This window comes from Centruroides sculpturatus, unplaced genomic scaffold (assembly GCF_000671375.1).
Source record: "Centruroides sculpturatus isolate CEXI.00-Female unplaced genomic scaffold, Cexi_2.0 scaffold138, whole genome shotgun sequence".
Lineage (NCBI taxonomy): Eukaryota > Metazoa > Arthropoda > Arachnida > Scorpiones > Buthidae > Centruroides > Centruroides sculpturatus.
In genome coordinates, this window is record NW_019384434.1 from 268,928 (window position 1) to 294,963 (window position 26,036).

Here is a 26,036-nt window from a genome sequence, read left to right on the forward strand (position 1 = left end):
AATATAAGCGGCCATACCTGAGCAGGTGTTATAATCAATGTAATATAGTTCTGTTTTTATCTGTAGCCTTTTCAGCATACTCTTATCTTCGTAGAGATTTGCTATAGTATCCGATGCTTCTTTGGCACTTGTTCAATGTTGAAAATCGACTTTGATATAGTCCCCTACTGTTAGGGCTATCGTTCCTAACGTCCTGCGATCACAACTTTTTTTCCTTCGTAGGATCTCGATTGCTGCCCACAGATCTTCCTTCATCAACAGCATTTTTACGTTGAATTGCCATGATAATATATTAGACTAGCTGTTACACGCGACTTCGTCCGCAGAGGTTTTGCGAGCAAACCCCATTTACATTCAATATTTCAACAATCATAGTAATTGTTATATAACACCTACCGCCGAGAGTGATGAGAATTGCCGAGAATCAAACGAACTGTTTTCAATTTGATCAATTTTCTGGAACGTTTACAATCGTTCTATAATCGAACCGATACGCGATAACAAATTCGAATTTAAAACGGTTCGAACATTTTAAAAATCGAAATAGATAAAAATATTTATAACAAAGTCTGAAATGTTATCAATTTAATACACCTAAGTACTCAATGAAGACTAAATGTAGACGAAAACAAAAAATCGCACCTAAAGTAGCACAGTAGAAGCCGTTCTTCCGGTTAAGCCTTATGTATGAAAAATTTAGTGCAGATTGGTCAAACTAGGACGATGCCTCCCTACGGGACTTTTAATAAAAACTGGCCACTCGTTAGGCGTTATAAATGTAAAAACAACCCGGAAAACTGTAGGCGGCCGACCCGTTATCCGGGCGCCAACCGGCCAACAACTTCCGGTATCGGGTGGTTTTATCCACTCCGCCACCGGTAGGCCAACAAAGAACGAAATAGTAAATGTAAATGTATTGTTTCTAGTATAAACAATAAGTTATAAACAATATTATTAACAATAACTACGTTAAAAAAAATAACTTTACTAAGCCATGGCAGAAATTCGGATTGGCGTCCAACAGAAAATTCCTAAAAGCACCGACCAGACAGCAAATAAAGATGCGGATAGGTCGAGCGAATGGAAAAAAGACGGAAGTCTGGAAAATAGCGGAAAAGACAGCGAAAATAACCAGAGGAAAGAAAGTAATTGTCTGGTTCGACAGAATTTTCCCAAAGAGTGCGAAGACGCCATCAATCGACAAATCAACGAGGAACTGTTCGCTAGATACACATACTCGTCCATGGCTTATTACTTCCAGAGAGACGACGTAGCGCTGGCCGGTTGTTTCAAATTTTTCAAACAGTGCAGCGACGAAGAGCAGGAACACGCCGAAAAATTCATGAAATACTTAAACGACCGAGGGGGTCGTATCGAGCTTCGAGACGTGAAAAAGCCGGAAAAGAACGAATGGGGATCCATGGTAGAGGCCATGTCGGAAGCGCTAAAGTTAGAAAAACGAGTTAATCGGTCGCTTCTCGACATACATAAAGTGGCCAGCCAGTGCGGAGACGCGCAGACCTGCAACTTTCTGGAATCCGAATTTCTGCCGCAACAAGTGGAAGACATCAAAAAGTTGGCGGATTATATTAGCAGTCTTAACCGAGTGGGAAAGGGGCTGGGAGAATATATTTTTGACAAGGAAACACTCGGGGGCAAATAAATTAAATCGAATAAAGCATTATATGGAAATATTTTCAAAATTTCAAATAAATATCAGTTCAAATGTTGACGCTTTCCAATTTTATTTTTATATAATCTACTAGCTGTTACCCGCGACTTCGCCCGCGGAGGTTTTGCAAGCAAACTCCATTTATATTCAGTATTTTAACAACCATAGTAATTGTTATATAACACCTACCGCCGACAATGACGAGAATTGCCGAGAATCAAACCAACTATTTTCAATTTGATCAATTTTCTGGAACGTTTACAATCGTTCTATAATAGAATCAATATGCAATAACAAATTCGAATTTAAAACGGTTCGAACATTTTAAAAATAGAAATAGATAAAAATATTTATAACAATGTCCAAAATGTTATTAATTTAATACACTTAGTACTTAATGAAGACTAAACGTAACAAAAAATCGCATGTAAAATAGTACAGTAGAAGCCGTTCTTCTGGTTAAGACTCAATGCTCTCCATCACCCCCCGCGGGGGAATTTCTAAAAATCCCTACTTAGTGTGCATTCTCATGGCATACCCTACTACAACGCACATAAAAACAAAAAATCGCATCTAAAATAGTACAGTAAAAGCCGTTTTTCCGGTTAAGCCTTAATCCTCTCCCTCTCCCCCCGCGGGGGAATTTCGAAAAATCCCTTCTTAGTGTGCGTTTCCATGACGTACCCTAACTGTCTACCAAATTTCACCTCTCTAGGTTAAGCGGTTTGCTCTGGGCGATGATGAATCAGTCAGTCAGTCAGTCAGTCAGTCAGTCAGTCAAGACAAGCAATTTTATATATTTAGATGAACCATCCAGTTTTTGAAGAGAACCAACCCTTTACGAACCCTTCCTTCGTAAAGGGTTCGTCGACTTCCAAAATAATTTGTAAATTTTCCATCCATCTCAAACGTTGCCTTTCGGATATCTCACCAAATCGCATATAAATCCAGTATCACACCGAACAAAAAAATTATAAAAACATTACTGGGCCCATAACCCTTTGTTGAGAATTTGATGATGGTTTTGGATAAATTGAGCCAGCAAGGATAAAAAAGGGAGACGGATAAAACTTTTATACGTGTTTATTCATGGAAGAGGTACAGTCATAAGAACGTTACAAAAGAATAAGGTAATAAGTATCCAAAGGGTCGTAGGAAACGAGAGTAAGCAGTGTCATTGTACACCACATCTTGCCAAACGTTCGCACGTGATAGCCACATTCCTAACAGTTATAAGGTAAAGGTTAAGAAACGAAATTTGGCACGGTAACTAGTATCTTATATAAGAGGTATTGAAGCTACAGTATTAAATTTTGGCGTAATAGAATATTACCGCCTCGGGAGTGGAGAGATAGGAGGAGTCACGTGTCGTATCTCGAGTCGGGTCGGACTTAACGAAAATTTTACTCGTTATTGTCATTCACGATATTTTTAAAAATTCGTTTCTACCTTTAAAATTAAGCTTTTGCCGTTTTATAATAATTAATAACATAAAAGTTATTTTTTAATAACGTCTCGTACCAATTTTTTTAATGACTTGTTAGCACTAAGATTGGCCTTAATTTACCGCTAGACTTATTACACCACCATAGGACATTTTTTTTAACTTTGAAACTAATGTCATAGTGTTGTTTTTCTCCGGGAAAGTTAAGTAACTCGTTGCTGGATGATTTGTTTCTCAAACTAAGAATATTTCTTTAAATAACTAACCCAGGAAAACGCATGTGTTCATTACTTTCTAATTCTAATATATCGTTAATGTATTGTTTAAACAATAGAAGAGTTCGTAAAGATCCTCGAGAGAAACCTACGAAAATAACGAAAAGAGAAGTAATTCTTACTGTAAATCAGCAATTTGTCAAATAATTCAGGATTTGTGATAAGATAGAAGTAAACTAGACTAGTAATACTAACATTTTAAGATTAACAGTTTTAAAGACTTGTTTGTGTATTTTCGAGATAAAGTCTGTACTTGAAATACACAGAACTTGGCATCATAGTATAGTATTCAATGGAGTAAATAGAGAAAACTTGTTAATTATAGAAGTCCTTCGTAGTCGAGACACTATTCATCGCGCTATCCAGACTTCAAATGATAAACTGTAGATAAACATTGAAATATTTTCAACAAATTAAAACTATTTAAATTAAATATTTGATAATCTCACGCAGTACGATATCATTATTTTATCATTTGTTCCACAAATTGTTATAAGTGATAAAACAAAGAGACGTTAAGAAAACGTATTAGAACCCAGCGCTACTTTTCCTTAACGAAGGAAATAATTTATAAGGTTTAATAACTAATTACAATCAATCTACAGTGTTTCTGACATTCTTTTTGAATGTATTTCTTTTTACATAATTATAAACATGTGTTTTAGCGATCTCAGTTAAAGCTTTAGCAATTAGTACAGAGTAGCCTAATAATTAAAGTTTATCATGTTTTGTTTTGTATGTTCCACGTACACTTGTGAATACGAATCCTAAATTAAATTTAAAATTCACAAAAATAGTAAAAAAAACTACATAAAAATTCTGTTAGAAACATGCATTAGAATAATACAGCAATTTAGTTTTCACAACGGTTAAGTGATTTTTGTGTATATATTTTGGCCCCTATATTTTAATACTCATATCAATAGTTTTTTTTTTCTTTTTTGGTCGCATTACTACGACTTCCTCATTACTGGACAATTCGATTAGTGTAAGTAGTGAGGTCACGAGGGTATAAAAATTAATCTCTATCGTAGTACAAGTTATTGTAAAATTAATCCTTCTTGATGGTAATACTAGACGATTCGTATTATTAAAATGCCGAATAAATCTTCTAATTCTTTCCAAATTTTCTTTAACGCGTATACATTTGTTCTTGAAATATCGAATTTTTGATGTAATTTCTTGTAGTCAGCATTTTAATCTAATTCTTAATGACAAATAGTTTTATCTGCACCGACAGCGAGTGCTGTAACATTTCGTTATCTTCGTTTTTAAATTAAGTTTATAATTTCTGTGCTTATCAAATGTGCAAGTTTATATATTTCTAAGTCTACATCTCGTTTTATTAATGATAACTAAATAGTTAAGAAATAGTGTAAAGTGGTCCAATGGCCACATTAACGTCTTATTAAATTTAAATCGATTTGTAAAAATATCTTTAATATCTGTAACTTTATATAAATTAACGCTTTGCACGTATGAAAAGCATTATATAATATTTAGTTATAATATCAAACACGAATAAGTTACGTACAGTACAATTAAATTAATTCGTTAGCCGATGATCTGTCAAGCAAATAGATACTCCCCTCTTATAAATCTTGAGTGTTATTCATTTGAATTTATTACAAAGAAATTACGATCATAATTCGATAGAAGTTTCGAAAATTATAACCTCTAACAGCGCGTAATCTTGAAAATCTCTAAAAACCGTACATTAAAGTCTACATTTTATATGTTTTAATTTCGCAACCATACTTAAACCATCTCCAATCTCTACAAATATCCAAAACTCATTTGATTAGAGAAGCAGCATAAATAAATAGAATAAACGTATAATTTTGAGCCTTCTAAACGATGAATCAAGAGGCTCGATATTATATGTTTATGGTGTTCATTTATTGTAAGTTAATACTCCAATAAAGCTAGTTTTGGGTATTTTCGACAATAAATTCTAAAAAGAACTAAAGGGAATTTCAGAAGATAACGTGACAACGTTATTACATTTAATTATTTCTCAGTAGTTGGTGATGTTTATTACAACAAAAATTTGGTGAAATTGGAATTATCAACCGCGAATTTAATTTGAAATGCGAAATTGTCTCGCAAATAAAATATTAAATATTCAATTTAATAGCTTAGCAAATAGGCTACACAGAAGCAAGATTAATGCGATGAAAACATTAAAAGAATTTTCTCATAGATTTTTAATGTAAATTATTATTGTTTTCAAGAAATATAATAATCTCAAGAAACGACAACATTCATTTAATGTATAAATTCGTGATTTGCACAATACGTATGTTCAATAAACTGTGTGTAAATTATTATTATTATAAATTAACATTATGCACTAATTACTCACATTTGTTATATAACTTATAAACACATAAGCGATAAGCGTATGTAAAAGAATCATAAAGCCTCACTTCTTAAAAGTTGTTTAAAAGTTTAATAATAAACTTTCAGAGCTAATTCCGTCGAATAATTGAATTTTCAGTCCATTCGATATCAATTAATATACTCGAAAACAGTTTAAAGTAACGTTTTAAAATGTTTGTGTCGTGTCTAATGGCATTTACGAAGTGTTTTTCTTTAAAATTCCTCACCGAATGTTAACTCGTGAGGAACATGTTTATATAGTTAATTATGGATATAGATATATATTTACACTGTAATTACGTAGATAAAAAAGTTTCTCACCCTACATTTTCCATTAATGCACATGTCATTTGTACCGGGATTGCAGGGTGTACCATCCTTCGCAGTATCCGATAGCATAACAGAGAAAAACTTTCCTTTCGGCTTGCAATGCAGCTGACAAGGCGTTACTGTAAAATTAATACGCCGAATTTTAATTAGATTATTTAATTTCCACTTAAATGAAGAAAAATGAAATCCTTCGAATAAATTATGATGACGTAAATTGTAAAATGAATAATCAAATTTATATTTAAAGGTCTTATTCGAGCACTATTAAATAAATTTCACAAATCGTATTTAAATTTTTTGTTTATTGCATTTAAGTAAGAATGTTAAATAGAAATTCATATATTTGTGTGTAATATTCTCATAAATTATTATTAAAATTATATTTAATAAACATTTAAAATATTTACAAGGCGTAGAAACTGGGAGCCAGGTGTACAGCTGCTCCTTGTAAGGTATGTTATCGAATTCACTGCACTGCACCGAACGAAAACTCGGCGAATTTTCCGGGCAAGGCTAAAAGATAAATGTTAAATTTTGTAGAAAAAATGTAGAATTTAACTGAAATTAGAAATATCATTTTATTTTTCGTAAGTAATTTATACAAGCGATTTCTATGAACATTTTACCTCCGTTTGACATATTCTATATCTTTTCCTTTCTCCGATACAATACTGTCCGCCATTTCCGGGCCTAAAATGATAAAACCAAATCAAAATAAATAACAAATTAAAAAATATAATGGGTTTATTGATCATTAAATTTAAAAAAATGCGTATTTTATATATACAGTAGTGGCCAAAGTAGAGCTACCAAAGAAAATATGCAAATTTGTCCAGTATTTTTAGGACAAAATATTAGTATTTTGTGGCATAACCAGAGCTTCTGATCACTGCATCACATTTACGTTCCGTTGAATCAACTGAGTTGTCTGGAGGAATACAATTATCAAATGATATCAAACAAAGAATGGTAGATATGCATTTGAACGAAAAAAAAGACCTTTACTGAAATTGGTAAAATCTTTAATGTGCATAAAACTGTTGTCGCGAGAAATTGTTAAAGTGTTTTGAAATATATGGGACCATTGTTTCTGCCAAAAAGTCACGTAGACCATGAAAAACAACACCACGGTTGGATCATTTTATCTGGCATACGAGTGCGGTCAACCTTTGTTTGGCTGATTCACGTATTAAATGTGAAGTGGGTAACCCCTTCACATTTAATACATGATATAAGCTTATACCCAGATATAAGCTGAAGGACTGTATGAAGACATTTGACTAGTTTGGATTACATGGGAGACGACCAGCAAAGAAACTCTCATCTCTGCAAAAAACAAAAAGTTGAGGTTAGAGTTTGCACACGAACACATCACTTGGACCGAACAAAAATGGTCCAAGGTGTTATGGAGTGATTAATCTAAATTCAATGTCTTCTCTAGTGACGGTATACGACATGTCAGACGACCAGTGAACACGAGATATGACCCAAAATACATAGTTCTTATAATAAAGCATGGTGATGGCTGCATAATGGTATGGGGATGTTTCTCTGCAAAGGGAATTGGTCCAATTCATAGAATATACTAATATTTTGTCCTAACAATACTAGACAGATCTGCATACTTTCTTTGGTAGCTCTACTTTTGTCACAGTGTAAAATATAAAAACTTTGTTTTTTCTTTTGTAAATCAGATTTAAAATATAATTTGTTTGAGTTAATTGAGTATTTTCACTCTTTTTGTGTGTTCTTTTCGACTATCACAATATTAATTATGTAGTAGGTGGTGAACAAAATAAAAGTGGCATTTTTAAAACATATGTCAAGGGTAGCTCTACTTTTGGCCACTACTGTATATTTAATCACGTTTCCATCAATATTACACAAGAAAACACTGACAAATCCCTGAGAGGACCACGCTCTGTATATATACACAGAGAGTGGCTCTCTCGGGCTATTATATATATACACTACACATAACATAATTAAATAAAAGAAATCAAAAGTTAAGCAAAACTAAATTAAATATTATTAAAACTTCCCATAAAAACAAAATGTATTCAGTACATAAAACATTAAAATAAATGAATGAGCATGAAATGATTTAGCCTCTACACTCATATTCAGTTAATATTATACTATTTAAATAATTTTATCATCTGTAAAGAAACACGATTAAGGAAAGATATATTAATCTTCTGGTGTTTTTATTATATAAGAATATAACGAATAAATTAATGAATAAAAACACAATTGGCGAAGAGTGTAAAAATGTATCCTACATACAAAACTTTACAAAATACTATGTTTAATATATTTAAATTTCAGAAATATACTTAATATTATAAAAAAAAGTTAATTAGTTTTTGCATTTCGTCGATAGATAATATCATTAGCTTTGATTTCCACATTTTGTTTAATGTTTTCTACAATGAGAAATGAGTAAGAAAAATGGTAAGAAGGAGAATAAACCGAGAGAATCAGCGAAGCTTAAGTCATTGGATTTAACAGATTAGTCGAACATCTCTGTCGGCACCAAATGAATTGAGTTTACGGGACCAGACGTGACACAAAAATACATAAAGATAAAAAAGCAAAAGAAACAAACAAGAACGACAGTAGACAGATGCGAATTATCGATTGCAGTACATCAGTCCAAAAGCACTCAAGAACGAAAATATGCATGCCAGGGAACCGCAGCAATAACCAAAACAGACGTTGAAAGATAACACAGATATCTATCTTAATAAGAACAGAATTAGAGGAGATAAATTAGTAAAGGGTAATGTATCGTTGATTATCACGTGGTCGAGGCAGGATTTAAAATACTTTAAGTCCCAACATCATAGAAGGAATGGTTAAGAAACAGTAAGAAAAATGATCACTTTTAAATTTCAATCTGTGGATATAATTATCAAAATTAGTATTTACGTTAATAGAAAGCTCGACCGGATTTGGCGAAGACGTAATACGATTAGCTTGATGGAAATCCCAATTCCGTTGCCACAACGTGGTCAGACTTCGGATCAAATATCATTCTATTAACGCGAATGACAGAACAACAGTTGTATTTTATTTCATTGTTGTACGGCCGACCTACTTTTGGCCAGCTTACACGCAATGTCGGTACGTTCCAGTGATCTTTAACCTCGCAGAAAATAATATAAATTTTACTTCTATTGCTATCGATTATTTTATAATATAAGGAGTAATCGGGTTAAAGTATCTATAAAGGTTTTATTAGATTTCTGACTGTTTATTTAGAATATTAAGAAAGAAATACGTACATAGGATTGTCGCAGTGTCTTTCGGAATGCATGACGCCCGCACCACACGATCGAGAACATTCGGACCACGGACTCCAAGATCCCCATTCTCCGTTGATAGTTTCCAATCTTTCTCCTATTACGGTGCATTTTCCCATGTAACACCACTATATTCAAAGAATAATAATAAATATGTGTAAATACTATTATTAAAAGCGAGATTATAAATTATATTTTAAATAATAGATAAATAAATATTCGTATAATTATAAAAGAAAAACTTTCATAAAATCGATTTAAATCATTTCAAATATAAATATAAAATAGTTTGAAGTTTGGACTTATTATTAATTTTCCTCTTGGAGGAAGATGAAGGAAAATATGGAAGCGAGAAGCCGAAGAAGGATGCTATAAGATATGAAGTCGGGAAGAGAGGGTCAAGAAATCTAGAGAAGTGGTGAGGAAGGAAATTTCCAATTAAATATTTCATTTTAAGGCCAAATTACTACTATAATTACGTTTAAAATTGAAAATTATTATAGAAAATGTGTTGTATATATATATAGGCTATATTTATTTATATTATATTTATTAATATACATATATTTATGTTAAATGTTAAATAAAATGTTTTAGATTCCATTGTTCGTTATTTATACCAATAATATATATATATATAGGCTATATATATTATTACTTCCTTTCTTATACAACGAAACAATAAACAGTCCGAATGCTACGAATATGCAGTATCGATTATCCGGGATGAATAAGAAAAATATCATCCGGATTAATAAAATAAAAAAATGTGAAAAAACAACACGCGCAAACACATTTGTAAGGCTCGGCGTTTTACGTAGACAATTTTAACGAATAATCACTTGTGTAAGTTATAACTTACACACGATCTAATATCTAGGCAGAATTTATTTTACAAAATGGTTAAAAAGTAACTAGACATTGAGAAATCATTATAATTTTTGTAATAATAATGCCACGGTAATAAAATTTACGTATAACGTACATCAATCAATGTAATTTTATAATTTATCGTATATATGGTGTGAGTAATGACCGAGAGAGGCCGCACGCGCGGTGGTAAAAAAGATGGCCGACCATTCGTCTGTTCGGGAGCGAGAGCAGATTGCTGCACGCTACGAGGTGTGGGAATCGGTGGTTGCCAGACAGAGCTGGTGAAGAAACGTCGAGCCGCAATCTGTCCAGAAACAACAGAGAATTGTCATTCGAAGCACAACCGCGGGTTCGGTGGAGAACGCAGAGAGAAGTGGCCGTCCGTCCACATCACCATCTCCGGTCTTTTCAGAAAGTTGGTGAATAGCGCCGGCGCCCAAATTGAATTTTAAGGTAGCCATCCGTATTTCCATTTAATAAGATGCGTGTCAAATGATTTTCATCATCGTTGCTTTAAAAGTATACAAATTATAGCAATTTCTCCATGCCTAGTTACTTTCCCGTATAATGTAATGACTACCGATGTATGCGGCGGAACGTCGATCTTAAAATCGAAGTAAGGAATTTTGTAAGATCGTAAAGACAAATAAGAATAATTGGCACAAAGGAAAACTGAATGGAGCGAAAGATTGCGAGGAAAGAACACAAAAAAACAGAAACAAAAAGAAGAATAAGAAATTTCACAATTCTGAAACCGCGTTATAAGCAGAATTAAGACTGAAAGTTATGTTCAATTCTGCTATAATTTAACACAAGGCAAAAACGTATCAATATGAAAGAAAGAATGAATAAATAAATAAAGAGGAAAGAAATTTAGAAAATACAATACAATACATTAAAAATGTTGTTTAAACAGGAATTTTTTGTGAGAAATCAATTTTAATGGCGGTTTTTTGGTGCTTCGAAGCCACTCGCGTAGTGTTACGCAACGACAAATTTATTTTCCAGAATACTTAGGTTTGTAGATAATTAATGACTGGAAAATATCTGCTATTCAAAAAACGAAATTATTTATTTGAATCTACGACTCTGGCTGGTGTCGTCGCCGTCTCCGAATCGGAGATCGATGGTATATTCTTTTATTTATTTTGAGAACTGACAAATAGAGGATATAAAAAAATGAATAATTATAGATTAATACAAAAACAAATTCAAAAATATCGTACAGAGATTTCGCATTTAATTTACTTGCAGATTTTCTAAACTGCATAAAGGAGAGTCTTCCTGACTATTTTGCATCTGTAGTATTACGGTATTAAAAAAAGAGACGTTCGTCTAATGTATTATTTCGGTAAATAAACAGATAAGCAAATAATAATCAAATTACAAATCTTAATGTAAAGATCAGACGATCCACAAGAACACCAGAGCTCACACGTGTTCGGATCAAAACAGGAATCGAATCTTATTAACGTCGATTTCAGTTTTAAAGGCAATAAGAAATAAAAAGAAACACTAGAAATCGGGCAGATTAAAATAGTCCGTCGACGTCGGTATCTTTGACAAAGAGCAAACACGTGACGAGAATAAAAAGTCACCAGAAGAATTTCGTAACAAACATCGTCGGACGAAAGAAATAACAGAAATATTAAACACGGACTAATAACGACGCACACTTCGTTAAGTGTTAATTATTCTTTGCTCGGATTATATTGGATTGTGTAACGAGGAAACGGGTCATATGACTTTATAGTCATACAGCGCCCTTTGATAAAATAACACTTCTTTCACTTTTATCGATGAATCCATCGGTTAAAAAACATCAAAAATAACGATAAATAATTCTTAAATATATGCCCATTTGATAACTCGCGGTATCCTCTGTAGACAATAGGTTAAAACTTGGTCAAATTTACAAAAAGTTTTCAGTTCGGCTTACGTTGTACGATATATCGCGATGTACGAAACTACAATGGGGAATTATACAATAACAAATGTAAATGCAGCGTTACGTAACTCTAGATATATAATTACACACTAAAATGTACGTGAGGTAGTATCAGTATTCGTTTTAAGGTAGTACTACGCGAATATAGTAAATTAAGGCAGAACAATATGGTGGCGCTAATCCGAACTAATTGGCAATTCGGATTAACGTGGATATGATACTTACACTTTCGGGTCATTTCTTACTATTGTAAATTATTTTACGGGGCCAAATAAAGTTGGAATTATTGTTACGTCAAAGAGGATGACGAAAAGAACACGTGATTTGTTTACTTTACACGCCAACTGCGAGTGTACAATTATCATTATTTTAGTTATGAGAATGGCAGGAGCTGTTCGGATGACTAGGGGTTGGGATCAGCGCCATTACGCATTATTTGATTAAATATCCATTCCAGCACTATGTAAGTATATCCAACGATAGCGTAATTTATACAAAAAATAAAATAATTCATAAAATTTCTTAATCACAGTACTGATTTAAATCTAATACATTTAATAATTTTAATTTGCTTTCGAAAAAGGATGCAAACATTTATTTATTAATTATTAAATCATTTATTACACGCGTTATACCCATTTTGATGTCGTTTAAATGTAACAATTCTCCACGCTTGCTGTTATATAGATCATGGGGTGTCCAAATTTTTTTGTTGGTGAGCCGTAAAAGACAGTTAAACGTCTTAGACTGTATCTTTACATTGTTAAGTCTAATTGCTAATCGCTTCCGATAAACATTACGCGCTGTGTCGGTGCGCTTACGACGTAATAACGAGCCATTTTGCGAACTGTTACGTTGTTATTCGTGCCTGACGGATCGTACAGTACGTCATCTAGTATTTACAAATACATTAAAAAATAAAAGTAGTTTTCGTATTCGTCGATTCCTTACAAAAATACAAATTACACTCAAGTATTGTACAGTACGCGTAGGCTATATTTTTCTACTAAAGCTTTTCCTTTTATGAAGTAGACAAAAGGCTCCAGAAACACAAAAAAGTGACTACCAACGATATCAAATCACGCTCAGTTACGTATAATCTATATAGACTACAAGTGTTAGAATGTAAACAATTGTAAACAATGCCCCCGGCTTGTTTACAATTTCCATTATTTGACCGAATTTTTCGTGCAAATATTGCGTGTTTTATAAAGTAAATATTCCGGAATCTAAAAACCTTACATTAATGACAAAATCTTTTCAACTTTACATAAATTTTACCAAGTAATTTTTGGTAAAAATAAGGAAAATTACAACTGTACTTTCAGAATATTTAAAATATTAATGTAGATTAACAATGATAATTAATTGCAAATACAAATCAAAATTCTCAAGACACTTATTAAAAATAGTAACTAACAGACGTAGTTTACGACATAAGTACAGAAGTACAAGGTCCACCTCCCCCTCTCTCTCTCCAATGGTCCGTTGCCCCTGACATCATCGTCATCCCCACCAGAGAGAGAGAGAGAGACTAGCTGACGTCACATAAATTGTTTTTCAATATTCGACATTCGATTAGCTTAGGATGCCTTAACGAACCGAGTCTATCGCTCGGAAAGAAACAGAAATAAACAAGAACACTAAAACCCTGACACAAATAGAAAAGGGGGATTCGTGTCAGTAGACGTCTTACAAATATTTAAATTCCATAAATAACAACTGAAAATTTTATAAGATACTTTTGAGTAAAGACTTATACTTTTTACGTGCTCGGTATAATAGAAAAATAGAAATCTACCTCATTCGTAGTAAGTAGGCCTACTACGCGCGATTCCCCACCGATGTAAATCGCAATTTAAATGTCAAAATTTAAGGCAAAAACGAATCTAATTAAACTAAAATGTCAGACATTTAATTCAAAAACAATATTTGGATCCATTCTTCAATGACATTTGAAAGTGCAGACAGAATAATTAATTATCTTGACTTATTCGGTAACGTGTTAAAGAAATTAAATGAAAGAAAACACCTGCAAAATTTCGCCACTACTTCGGGGGAGTTTTTCTTAACGACTATCGTAAGATACGAGAATAATTTTCTATAAATATGTAATAAATAACAATCGAAGTATACGATATTCTTCCTCTTCCTCTCGAAAAGTCAACGTAACAAGATGGAAAATGCCCTTTTCGGTGGCATCTTTCGATCTTCTTCTTTCCTTCTAATGTCTTTTCCGGCAATTGAAAGGCTTATTAAATAGACACGATTATTTCTTCCAATGAAACCTTCATTAGAAATTTCAACGTTCTTAATTTTAAAAGTTAAACTTTGGGGTTTTGCTTTCCCAGATGTAATAAATAACAGAGGGAAAGTACGACTATCGGTCAAAAGATGGTTTTTACATTTTTGGACTCGGGGACCTTGAAACGTCGACAAGTGCAGAACGAAAAGTTGGAGATTTTTTTTCTGTACGTACGGATGTTTGTGTGGGGGGGCACCGTCTTGTTCACCCACTTTCCACTTTCAAGCCCAATAACTCCTGCGTTTTTAGTCGAAAATTTCTGAAATTTTGCAGGGAGATTTGTGTATTAGGAGGATCGACGCTATTAAATTTTGGTGATTAAAGGTCGAGGAGATGGAGAGTTAAAGGGGTCGTGTGTACTTCCAGTAGGGTCAGACTTCATAACGATTTTACTGGTTATTGGCATTTACAATTTTTCGTAAAACCCTACCCTCAAAATTAAGTTTTTTTGCCATTTTATAATAGTTAAAACTATAAAAAAGTTTTTGAAGCAAAATGTAACAGATGGCGCCACCAAACGTAACCTGGAAAGTTAAGCAACTCGTTCTTGAATTTTTTACGTTCCAGTCGGCGGCCGTCTTTCGGAGGTTCGACTGCGTTTATAAGTTAAATGTGATGTAATATTGTTGTTTATATTGATTTTGTTACTTACACCTGGTAGTGCTGCAGCGGAACCAGGTTATGTGTACTAAACATGTTAATAAATAATGACGATGATGATGACGCGTTTATAACCCGTCTTAGAATCATTTTGTCCACGGTGATCGACCGACTCCATTATAAAATCGGCACTTTACCTTCAAATCCAGGCGTAGAGGCTAAAAAAGACAACGCGGAAACGTTCTTATCGGCGCATTACTCACGGATTGGGTGGAAAATAAGGGACGTCGGTGACGGGAAGTAACGCAAAGACCATTAAACGGTTAATTATAAAAGCAAACGGAACACGAACTCAGGCAAACGCCGTCTCACGTCTTCGTTACGTCACAAGTAATAGAACAATTAGCTTTTAAGATCCAATTACCGTTATCGACAGGTGAGTCATCCGACTGCGTATCGTAAGATAGGATGCGTGCTCTCGTCCCGGTCTACGGCACGACATCTACGAAAGTATGCGTACCGACGAAAAATTGATAAGCGTAATTTACGCAATTATAATAAAGAAACGTCCCCCCGCCCGTTGGAATTTTTAAACAGACAAGGCGGATAAGTGGAGTTTTATTTTGCGAAAAGGAAGAGATAATCGAGCAGCTGCGCTAGACACGTGAGAAAGGAAGCGTGGAAAGTTTCTCTCCGGGATTATCGAGAACGTCGATCTCTGGTGTATATTTGAAAACGCTAGCCAGAGACGAAATGCGGGTGGAAGTTTACGTTGGAGTAAACACTCGAACGGATATCTGGAAGAACACACTTGAGCGGATCAAATATTTCTTCTGGTCGTAAGAACCGTTGAGAGTTCGAGTCCACTCGTATAAACACCGAATACGTAAGGAAGAGATAAGGAAAGATTTTCTCTTCCGAGGTAACAAAATCTAACTTCGTTTCCGAGAGCTTCGAAAATATAAAAATCTCCACATGGAATAGAGCGGGGGTCCCGATCTTTATGTGTATCGATCCCTTTAAGAAAAACTTTTTCCATCCACTCTCTTCAATATTAATTACCCTATACTATACGAGCAATTATTTATCGTGACGTGGTCACAATGCCGGGCTGCAATTTTTAATCATATTTTAAATTTATTTCATTTAAAATATATGCTCTCCACCTCAAATTAGAAGTGGCTTGCCCCCGTACGTCATATTTTTTCTTTATCTTCATCTTAGTAACATGTAAATAGGAGCAAGTTTCCCATAAAAATCCTGTCGGGAGGCATTTCTCTAAACACCAAACCAATACTAGAATTTTCTAGTTTAGAAAAGAACAATTATTTTCTAATCGATGATTACATTAATTCCAGACAAATAAATAAGTCATTGGCCGTCCTTCCTTAATCTCGAGTTAGATAGACGAAAATCCAGATCAGATACGAAAAGCTTAGGGTCCGGAGGCTCGATTATCTATATACGAATTTTCCGGACCGAACCGAAAATTATGCCATTTTTAAATTAAAAGATGATTTAAAACATTGAAGCTGTTATACACAATAGTGAAAAAGTATGGCCATCGGTCAAAAAAGTGACCCTCAAGATTTTTCATTTTTGGACTGAGGACATCTTGAAACATCAAATATACAAAAAAATTCGGGGGTTTTTTCTGTACGTACTGTACGGGTGTTAGTGTGGATGTGCGGGGAGCACCATTTTGCTCACCTTGTATGAAGCTTAATAACTCCTGCGCTTTTGGTCTAAAATTTTTGAGATTTTGCAGGGAGGTTTGTTTATTACGGGGGTCGACGCCATTAAATTTTGGTGGTTAAAGGTCGAGGAATGAGGAGGTAATGGGGTTGTGCGTATCTCCAGTAGGTCGGACTTAATGACGAATTTACCGGTTATTAGCACTTATAATTTTTTATAAGTCCTACCCTGAAATTTAAGCTTGTTGCCATTTTATAATGCTGTAGTTTAAAACATATAAAGTTTTTAAATAAAATGTGATAACAGATGGCGCCACCAAAATTTTAAATATTGCCGGGAAAGTTGAGTAACTGGTTCCTGGATTATTTGTTATACACAGAGATGGTACATTTCTTGTCGGCCATCTGGCTACGGTATTGCGTAGTCAAAAACGATTATTTAAATAATAACTCTCAACTTATACAGCAATCATTCGTAAGGAAATATCAGAGGCTGACTCTACGACTATTTTCGAAACGGGTGGTAAAAGCGCGGTTCTACTATTGTATCGTACATTAATTTTTTTATTTTCGAATGTAGTTTGCTGTAATCTTACGTAATTACCGAGTGGCAATTTCCGTAAATATATTTCGATAAATGGCTGGAATTTCTTAAAAACAAACTTCTCTCTCTCTTCTCCTCGTCAAGAAACGAGAATTGGATGGAAAGAATCTCATAGTAATTGCATTTATGCAAATATTACTGCGATGTCGAACAAATGATCCTTATGCCTTATAGAATTATTCGTTCAATCCTTATCTCCTACATAACAACAGAAGTTAATATAAAAGTGATTGAGCTGCAACTTGAAAAAATTGTAGACTATAAATTTCCACCGCTAACGTCCGTCTGTACGTCTTTCCTTAATCTCGAGAATGGAGTTAGATGAAATTCCAGACCAGATACGGATACGGCTTGGGGGCGGGAGGCCCCATTAACTGTATAAGAATTTCCGGACTAGACCGGAAGTCACGTGAATTGAATTCAAAAATTTTTCCCAGAATGAAGTTACGTAGACGGCGACACGACTCTATTATTAATGGAAAAGCATGATGTGCGGGGGCAAGCCATTGCTAATTTGAGTCGAAGAGAATATATTTTAAATTAAAAATTTTCAAATTTCACAATGAATAATATATTTAAAGTGCAAAATAATGACGAAATTTACGTATAAAAATAGAAAATTATCTAAACGACGATAATCATTCAATTTAAAGTGATGCAATAGACGGTCTCCAATCGGTGATATCATTTTCATTTAAGACCATGCCAGCCAATGATGTCATTCGTTAGAAATTACGATTTAAATGAAAAATATGCATATAAAACCATTTTTGTTTTCCTTTTATTTAAATCTTATTGCCCTTTTTTAATAAACAATGCAAAATAGAAATGAATTACGGCACTTGTGTTTTCACGAAATCTCTAAACAATAATAACGATATTAGACCTATATTTCTGTAATTATAAGAAAATTAAACCTTTTTTCCCCTTAAAGATTCACTTACCAGATACTCGCCGATACTAGAAAACTCTCGACTCTGTTTCAAACTGCTCTTTGTGTCATTAAAGAACCTCTTGTTGGTGAAATATCAATTAAGAAACTAAACGTATTTAAACCGTTAATGAATACAAACAAGTACCGAAAATAATTTTCGTAAAAATACGGGACGACGGAAGAACCCCGTATAAAGACTGGTGAATCCATTAGACTACGGTATCTGATTTTGTGGTAATTAAAGCACTCGACGTTTGATTGACGTGGCTTTATTAAAAAGGATCCGTTAATCCTCAATTCGTTCGAACCGTGAAACGTTCGAAGTACGAGGTACTGTACCACTGTACTTAATTAAATTATGCAACGGTTTGATAATTAAATGCATAAATGTGAATTTATTAATACTTAAATGTGTTCTATATATCTTTACATAAAACACTTAGCTTAAAATCGTCACACAGTTTCTGTTACGAACAGATAACGACAGCAATCCTCACCTATGCGAGACAGACACCGCACACTTTCTGTTCGTAAAGGCTCAAAAATGAGCCGCAGATGAGAGCAAAGTACAATCGATATAAATGTTTACAATTGATAAATAATAAAGGAAAACAGTTATATTTATATAAACGTTATATATTACAGCTAATTATTTATCGTACGATGCATTCCAAACTAGTCCTATAATATTCTTTTAGGCGATTTACACGTTAATATTGAGAAGTTCGGACCTTAAAAGTAACCTTTCTACGCCAAATTATAAGATTAAATCGGACACAAAGTTACGAAGAGATGAAATTTAGATTGGAATGTAGCCCATGGCAGATATTTAAAATAGCAAATATTGGAATATTTCGTATTGACCTTTAGATAAGATTTCAGATTTATTTTACAGATTTTACTTTGAACCGATTCTTTAAACAGGGACGACATTATAAACAAACAACCAGATACTACTAACGGTTGTATTAATTTAACAGTTGTTTAACAAATAAATTTCTACACTAGAAATTCGATCGGCTTCTTACTTTCATTTAATATAAGATTCTTTTGTTGTAACTCTAGAAGGAAAAAGTCTCTTGTTTATTTAAATTTCACTCTTTACTTTCGAGTAAATAAGAGGATGCAGTTTACGCTTCAACAATTGGAAGAACGTTTAAAGTACTGCGACCAACAATTACGGTACATACACACTTTTTTAATAAATTCGGTACGTATATGATTTTTTTTTATTTCAAGTGCGTGATTTAATCTGGCGACTTAATAAAAAGGCTTTGTTCGTTAAACCGTGTCTCGTTATGAGGGTGTGGGAGCTTCTCTAATAGGTCCGATCGACCTAATCCCTCGGTAATCAAAACTAGAAATTACTATTACAGCGAGAAATAATTTGTATTAAAACGTAAAATTCCCGGTCATTTTTCTTTTAAATCTATAAATATCTTATCGTTCGTTGCTGCATTTGTTTCAAAAACTTACACTTCGTTAAAATGCAGTCAAATCTGTCTTAATCAAACACTATAAATTGTGGAAGCGTTGTGCCCTTTATAGAGAGAAAGAAGAAAATTACGTAGATGCTGGCCGATTCCAATTTAGATGTGTCCAGGATATAAAATTTTCTTACGCTAAACGTAGTAATTCCAGAAAAATTATGGAACCCCTTTACGGGGACGTCCTAGATAGAGAGAAGAGGGAAACGTATAAACGTCTGCCTGTTTCAATTAAAAGTCTAACTTAGAAGCAGTGGCGGCCTTAGGGGGTGGCGAGCAGGGCAATCGCCCGGGGCCTCGCTCTTGGAGAAGCCTCGCGCAACAACCAAGTAGAAAAAAGTTGATATTTAAAACTTTTTATTTTATCCTTGGCTATTAGTTATAACAATAAAATAAATATAATTTATAGTACAGTATATATTAATATTAATAAGTGCCTACTATTTCAATTCACATACTTTGCACAAAGGACAAGGGCCTCGCAAAGATCTGCCGCCCAGAGCCTCGCAATGGATAAGGCCGCCGCTGCTTAGAAGAGTGTCCAGAATATAAGCGTGCCCAACTCCAGGGTTTAGTGTATCTTACTCCAGACACATATTTATAATTTTATTAAAATCAATAAATGTAGGCTAATATTAAGAGGGTTGACAAACGGATCCAATAGACTAACCTCTTTATTTTAGATTGATAATTAACGGAACCAATTAATTGCCTATTCGATGTACTGTACTGTACCTTTTCATTTATTATTACATCTTATGTAAAATGTAAATAATACTTCTTAAATTCGTGATAAAATTCAAAGTAATCAAAGCCAATTCTGTATAAGGTTTATATGCTACACACTTATTTGCCCTAGTTTTCATATGTAGTTTGTATATTTGTGTAAGTTACGCAGCTTAGTTGCTTAAAGTGGCATGTTTTATACAACCGAATTGGTAGAGAGCACTTAGATTTCTTAGATTTTTCTGGAAAAACCTTTATTCTCGAGATACTTCAAGAAACCAAGATTCATTGTAAAGAAAGAATAATCGCTCTTCTTTGTTCCGATGTATCTCCTTTAAACATCTAAATGCAAAAGAACTAAAGAAGCGGAAAGTCAAAGTCGAAGAAGGAAACAAAAATACTAATTGGCAAGACTTGCAATCGTTAAAATTTTGTTATAAACGAAAAAAAGACCGACAAAACAGTAAAACTTAAAAGACTTTTATTACGGATTAATTAATGAAGTTGCGAATTGATAAACATTTGCGAGCGATGTCAGATTTGTTATCTCCGATGTTAGAACTTTAAATATTTTCACGAATTCGTCCTCAAAATTCTGATTTAGCATTAATTCTAGTAGAGATTTTGGTTATTCGAGGCCCTACCGTAAAGTCCCCAGGCCCCTTTATATAAGTAGGCTATATGTAACAGAAAGCTCTGGCCTTACGACGATTTTCGTAAATGAGGAATAAACTATACTTAAAAAAACGATCGAATGTTTAAATTTCCTTTCTACCTAACGCTTCGATCGTGTCCATCGAGCTTTAATCGTCCAGCAAAACACGGGATAAGTCAATAAAGGATAAAGAGACGGTTTGAGTGAAGTAGATGATAAATTCAATTAAATAGATTGGAAGACAAAAACTGCCATTTCCACTCTCTCGCTCTCTCCACCTAATCTTTCCTTTCCTCGACTCTCTTCATTTAGCACCGCATCTCTCCTTTAATAATACTTAAATTATCGGGTTGTTCGCGTATGGTAGTATTTAAGGTTTTTTACTGCGCCAAAGATTCATCCTGTACGGTATTTTGCATAAACAGTGAAGATTGCTCACATTATTGTTACGTCATAATCTTATAATAATTATACAGTACTGCGTAATCTTTATAACCGAACCTTCTGCCATTTTCCTAACTGAAATAATGGATTTGTCAACTGTACGCGTGTAAAGTAAAATAAATCGGGTGTTGCGAGCATTGTTGTTCATTCTTTCTACCACCCTCTTTGACTTAACAACAAATCTAATCTCTTATTTGCTGCGGTAAAGTATTTTACAACGATAAAAACTGGCCTGGAAGCGTAAGCGTCATATTCTTACCATCATAATCCCTTAATCCGAACTACCACTGGTCTCAATTAGTTCGGATTAACGCGACCGTACCGTATGACTCATTTTCGGTGTACTAGAGATGCGCACTACCACAATCCCGTTCGTTAATTAAACGTCCCAACGGGCTTTTAACGGAAATAATTGAAATTATAAAAATAATAATACCAATTAAGAGCGCGTTATAACGAGGTGGAGTTGGAAAATTTTCCATCTTCCTTCATTGTTTGAAATTTAGTAAATTCGGGAACAATCCTGGTATATAATTGATCAATTTTACTTTGTACTACAAATTATACTTTCTAAATACCGTAAAATTAGTAATATAAAGTGAGTAACACCAAAGGTAACGTGACTTTAAAAGTAGATAAAAATGACAATCATAAAACGTGTACAATGGTTTTAACACCACAAACAGGAAAGAAATTTGTAAAATGAACAGAAATCGAAGCAAAACATTTGCATGAAATGGTGTGGCAGCTGCAATTGTTTGATTACGGAGCGAGGAAACGAAATCCACGGGCAGCAGGAATTAACGCTTGCCGTATTTCGTAATCGATATTAAAAGTTAATTATAATAATTAAGAAACTGTTTACCTTATTTTTGTCGCAGAGGGTGCCTTCGGCCGCCGGTTCCAGTCGAGTGACGCACTTGTTATCCTGACGACACCACAGGGTCTGACAGACGTCCTACCGAGTAAATTGGTGGTGGAATTTAACGGATTGGCAAGTTATTAACGAGGCCACTTAAGAGCAATTACCGAAAGGCAGTTAATTATAATTAGTAGGAGAGTACCTCGATGCCTTCGCAGTATTCGGCTTCCGGACCGTACTGCAATCGGCACTGATGGTCGCTGTTGTACATGGCACCCGGGGGTAATTCGGGAAAGGTGAACTCGTGATCGGACGGTTCGTCGTCCAGGCAGCTGCCCCAGTCGCGGCTGCAATTACGTCATAGTAATACGACGTTAATTCGGACTCAATAAAATAATTATACTTACTCTAGGAATTTGGTGATCTCGCTTCGACTGCAGTTCGACCAGACAAACGGACTGGCGTCAGAATTGAGATGAGGCGACATGACGTGTTGACGTTCTCCCAAAGGCGCCTGGCACCCGTTGTGAGGTCCGTCGTGGCTCATTCCGAAACTGAAATTGGGCAAATATCTTTTTTATTCGGCAGTTTTCCAGGTTTTAACGGCAAAAACATCCAACCTCCGGTCTCCGTCGACTTTCGATACCGTTATAACACATTATTTTCGGTTGGTTCCACGCGAGGATCTGCGAAGAATTTTTCGAGAGACGGATCGAAAAGACTTACTTGTGTCCCAATTCGTGGGCTATCGTATAAGCCAAAGCCAGACCCGTGTCTTCGTTCACGTTGCAACTTCGGTGAGGTTGACACATTCCCGCTACCTCGGCCAGTCCTAGGGTGCTGCAAGGTTCGTTCACTCTGGTACAAATGTTATATCTGTTCGCAGTCGAAGAAACGTCCAGCGTTAAAAAAAAGATTTTTACTTACAAAGAAACGAAAAATTATGAAATATGTAGCCATAAATATGTAAGAAATACATTTACAATAAACTGTATATTCGTTTGTTATTCGCGATTATTATCCAACGAGTAATTCGATGACGTTAGATCCGACCATCCAGCGATTCAAATTCGGATCTTTCGTGGCTACACCGTGGCACATTATCGAGATCCTAACTATGGACAAGTGAATGGGATGCACGGTTGGACCCACTGTGCCTTCGATCTACTCGTCCACGGCGGGTGCAATCAGCCAAGTACCATATAATGGTACTTCGAAAAAGGTAGCCTACTTAGCGATATATATATAGATAGCAGTATGTGATATTATTCGTTAAAAGCTTCCACAATTTATCAATGAGTTCTATCTATCGTTGCATATAACTTTTACTTAATGTTTTCTGATGGCGGAAACGCTATCTCCGTAAAACGAAATACTTTTATCTATCGAATTTATTCACCAAGATATTCTTATAAGTGTAAACCGATAACTCCTAATAAAGGATTAATTATAAAATTAAGATCTAAATGGGAAAGTATATTATAAAAAATAGAAGCAGCGCAGAAATGTCTTTCGAACCAAATTAATTTTCAGCACAAATCAGAAATAGACTGGTGATTCCAAAGTGGGCGCTACTGCCCCCTCCGGAGAAGTAGAGGAGAGCCGAAAGGCGAGGGGTGATAGGGATGTCGAGAAACAAGATGGCAAAATTCATCTTAAAACAAATATGTGTATACAGTATATAACTTATATGGGAAACACTGCACTCGGGAGCGGATCGAGGTTTTTCGGGGCCTAGGACCTATTGAAGTCCAATGGGACCCCCATTTTTACCATTTTTACCAAACCTAAACCTAACATATTAACTATTTTTTACTATACGATAAGTGCTCATTGCTAATGAAAAGGTATTAAAAATTTATGATAACAACTGAATTTTTGTCGGTCCTTGACATTTGGGGGCCCAGCCCTATTAGTCCCTATGTAGATCCGCCTCTGACTGCACTAAACAGTTGAAGTCGACAAAGTTTTCGCCATTTTTCAAACGAGACGATTGATAAAGTCAATGAAGAGAAGGCAACAAATATCAGGAATAAACTTCACACCGGATTACTCTCGATTTGGAAATTACTATTAATCATTCGTATTACTTTCCCGGCTGTTATAAATAGGAGGAAAAGTGTGGCAATCCGGCAAAAAATGACAATCCCAGATTTTTACATTTTTGGACTCGGGACACTTTGAAACGTCGAGAAATGCAAAAAAATTCGAGGTTTTTTCCCTGTATGTATGGATGTTAGCTTGTGGGGGGCACGATTTTGTCCACCCAGTTTGAAGCTTAATAACTCCCTCGAAAATTTCGGAAATTTTGCAGGGAGGTTTGTTTATTAGAGGGATTAGTGCTATTAAATTTTGGTGATTAAAGGTCAACATAGTGAAAAGATAAAACAGGTCGCGTGTATCTCCAGAAGGATCGAACTTAATGACGATTTTACTCGATATTAGCATTTACAACTTTTAAAACCCATCCCTACCCTCAAAATTAAGCTTTTTTATAATTATTAAAAATATAAAAATTTTTAAATAATAACAAATCGTAACAGATGGCGTCACACACGCAGTTTTGAATGTCGCCGGAAAAGTTAAGCAACTCCTTGCTGGGTCTTCTTTGTCTTTCTTCTCCACTGAACTGGATTTTCTATAGACACGCGCATTGCCTAACGTGTACCATAACATTACGTACTTTTCCTTTAAAAAAATAAAGAATAATAATAATTCTAATAAAATTTAAGTCTATACCGAAACTGAATTCGAATTGACTGGCGAACAACGAACGGCGATCAAAAATTCTACGAAATTGGCTATTTTTTTAAATTTGGCCCCGGCGGATTAGCTTTCTAGGAAAAATCGCCTTGGTCCGTTGCACTCCTTCCGGGAAAGTGCATTTATTACTTCCGGATCGAGTTCCACAGTTAATCGCCACTTCGACCTCTCTCCATCCTCCTCCCGTTCCTACTTATCGTCCGGGAGTTAACCACATTCTGTAGGAGATTGTAAGGAATTTCCGCTGAGTCGAGGCGTATATTACCCGGAATGTCAAAGTGACAACAGAAGTTACGTCACGCCGACTGTCGTCATTTTCGACCTACCGAATTTTGGATAGACCATAGAAAAATACTACTAAGATCTATCCAAATTATCCCGTTTTAATTCCTCCGTAAGGTATAATTACAATTTGAAAAATTAATTCGGTACCAAATCGGATTAAAATACGAAATCTTCGTATTCCTCGCGTTTAGAACGCACGTAGAAGACTCTAGAAGACTTGGGAAATATATTAGAAAACACTACATACGCTACCATTGCATTACAAAGAATTAGCGGACGGAGTCCAAAGACACTCGAAGATACGGCAAAGACATTAGAATGAAGTAAGGATGCGCCACAAAGTTATTAATAGACACTAGAAGGCATCACCAATGCGTATATCGATTAATTAATGGATATACTCGTTTAATATACGGATAAATTATATATTGATCTTTACACCGTTGGG

At 34.6% G+C, this 26,036-nt stretch overlaps 2 protein-coding genes across 2 annotated transcripts in view; one reads left to right on the plus strand and one right to left on the minus strand.

Annotated features, from left to right (window-relative positions):
- The window catches only part of LOC111619844 (A disintegrin and metalloproteinase with thrombospondin motifs 7-like), a 78,636-nt gene that overhangs the window by 33,911 nt on the left and 18,689 nt on the right, over positions 1–26,036 (minus strand). The window contains exons 7-14 of the mRNA XM_023361671.1: positions 23,267–23,416; positions 22,948–23,094; positions 22,743–22,887; positions 22,544–22,636; positions 9,391–9,536; positions 6,730–6,793; positions 6,511–6,616; positions 6,095–6,222 (exon numbers count right to left, since the gene is read on the minus strand). Of these exons, the coding sequence (XP_023217439.1) occupies positions 6,095–6,222; positions 6,511–6,616; positions 6,730–6,793; positions 9,391–9,536; positions 22,544–22,636; positions 22,743–22,887; positions 22,948–23,094; positions 23,267–23,416 (979 nt within the window). The remainder of the gene's footprint in view (positions 1–6,094; positions 6,223–6,510; positions 6,617–6,729; positions 6,794–9,390; positions 9,537–22,543; positions 22,637–22,742; positions 22,888–22,947; positions 23,095–23,266; positions 23,417–26,036) is intronic.
- On the plus strand, positions 882–1,726 carry LOC111619845 (soma ferritin-like). The gene has a single exon (XM_023361672.1). It carries the CDS (start codon positions 995–997, stop codon positions 1,661–1,663), a length of 669 nt encoding a protein of 222 aa, XP_023217440.1. The 5' UTR covers positions 882–994; the 3' UTR covers positions 1,664–1,726.